The sequence below is a fragment of the Meyerozyma guilliermondii genome, genomic scaffold (genome assembly GCF_000149425.1).
Source record: "Meyerozyma guilliermondii ATCC 6260 scaffold_2 genomic scaffold, whole genome shotgun sequence".
NCBI lineage: Eukaryota > Fungi > Ascomycota > Pichiomycetes > Serinales > Debaryomycetaceae > Meyerozyma > Meyerozyma guilliermondii.
Genome location: NW_001809799.1, coordinates 700,832 through 702,428, shown reverse-complemented (window position 1 = coordinate 702,428; position 1,597 = coordinate 700,832). Strand labels below are relative to the sequence as shown.

At 42.5% G+C, this 1,597-nt stretch overlaps 2 protein-coding genes across 2 annotated transcripts; both read left to right on the top strand. All coding sequences in view use genetic code 12, as the record gives it.

Moving 5' to 3' along the window:
• Positions 1 to 292: 292 nt before the first annotated feature.
• PGUG_01583 (uncharacterized protein) lies at positions 293 to 853 on the top strand (the record flags this gene model as incomplete). Its single annotated transcript, XM_001485862.1, has 1 exon — positions 293 to 853. One exon carries the CDS (start codon positions 293 to 295, stop codon positions 851 to 853), a length of 561 nt encoding a protein of 186 aa, XP_001485912.2.
• Positions 854 to 894: 41 nt separating this feature from the next.
• On the top strand, positions 895 to 1,383 carry PGUG_01582 (uncharacterized protein; the record flags this gene model as incomplete). Its single annotated transcript, XM_001485861.1, has 1 exon — positions 895 to 1,383. The coding sequence occupies one exon, from the start codon at positions 895 to 897 to the stop codon at positions 1,381 to 1,383; it is 489 nt and encodes a 162-aa protein (XP_001485911.1).
• Between the last annotated feature and the right edge of the window lie 214 nt (positions 1,384 to 1,597).

Here is a 1,597-nt window from a genome sequence, read left to right as displayed (position 1 = left end):
AAAGATTGCGAAGTGAAGAACCTATTCAGAAGACCGATTGAAGGAGAAGAACATAACCAAGATAACCAAAACCAAGAACTCATAGACGACATCTCTGAGGATGTCACCAAGCCAGAAAACAAGGCAGATGAAAATATGGCAAAAAGTGACGAAGATATGGAAGACTGATCTCGATTTGTGCGGTCTCGGCTAGTGAGATTCTGCCGAGCCTCGCGACTTCGGGTCGCGCGTCTGTGAACTTTTTATCTACGGCTACTCAGACCACGCGTATACCTAACCTAATATACATGCCATGGAAACCCTGGTCTCTTCTCCCCCATCTACATTGCATAACCAACACGCACACAACGAAGATCTCGAAAATGGCATTCGTACCGTCTCCAACGGAAATTTTGTGAATTCAATTCATTTTGTCAAAAACACATCCAATTCAGATCACAGAAATTTTGGCTTCAACGACAACGAAAAAGGTCCAGCAATATTTCAGGACAATAGCATGGTCTTAATTGACCCTGATTCTCTCGCAAAGTCTGCTGAAGAACCCTCATCGCAACTTGACTCATCGTCAATAAAACGCTCATCTCATCGAGAAATAGTCAATGTCTCCAAAAAGTACTCTTCGAACTTCTCGCACAAAAAGAAAACTGTTGCATTCAGTGACGACTTGCTCGTATCAGACTTTGCCGAGCTCTCCTCCTCGTGCTTCAATTCCTCAAGAAAATCGATTCTCAAACCTTCAACTCCGAGTCAGGTGTTGAAACTCTCCCTCTCCACGGGTCAGAAAAACTCAAAAGTGACCCCTTTTCTCCACACAGTGTCGAGTTCTGGCACTCGGGATCCATTGTACAAGTAGCACCGCTGTCTACTAAACTATCGCAGTTGGTTGATGGCTGTATGCATGTTCTTCAAAATGAAAGCTTTGATCGAAAATTTGAAGTTTACGCTACACTCAATAACATCTGCAAAACGAACCCACCTCTCACGGTGGTAAAGCTATTTACAAACAAGCAGGAGCAGAAAAGAGGTGGAGTGAATTCACCACGAAATAAGACACAATCTTCCCAGTCATATGTCGAGACAATTGCTAGAATAGCCAAAAGAGACATTCTTGCTATTGAAAGTAACCTATTCGGCGATAGCTCGTACCAAAATGACGACCCATTCAGCACCCGTGTGGCCAACCAGGCATTGAAGTTGGCCAACTTCATCCTAATCACCCCAGAATTGAACATGTTACTTTCCGTTGAACTTGCTCAATTTTACTATTCTCATGCTGCATCAATGATTGCAAAACCCGATATATCTAAATCACTCATTATGCCTTATATTTTGATTCTCAAAGAGTGTCGTTTTCAATGCCCACAGGAAACGTATGGTCTTTGATAACGATTTTCCCGATCTCATTTTGCAGGGCTTGTTGAAAATGAAGAATTTTAAAAGCTCTTCTCTCGTGGTTGAGCGCATGGTTGCGTTGAAAAACTTGTTGGTTAATTTTCCTCATACTTTTTCGATGCCTGGAAATATAACCCCATGGCTAGAGAGCTACTACTATTAACGATGTGTGACGTCACATCTCCAGTTACGCCAAATATGCGTG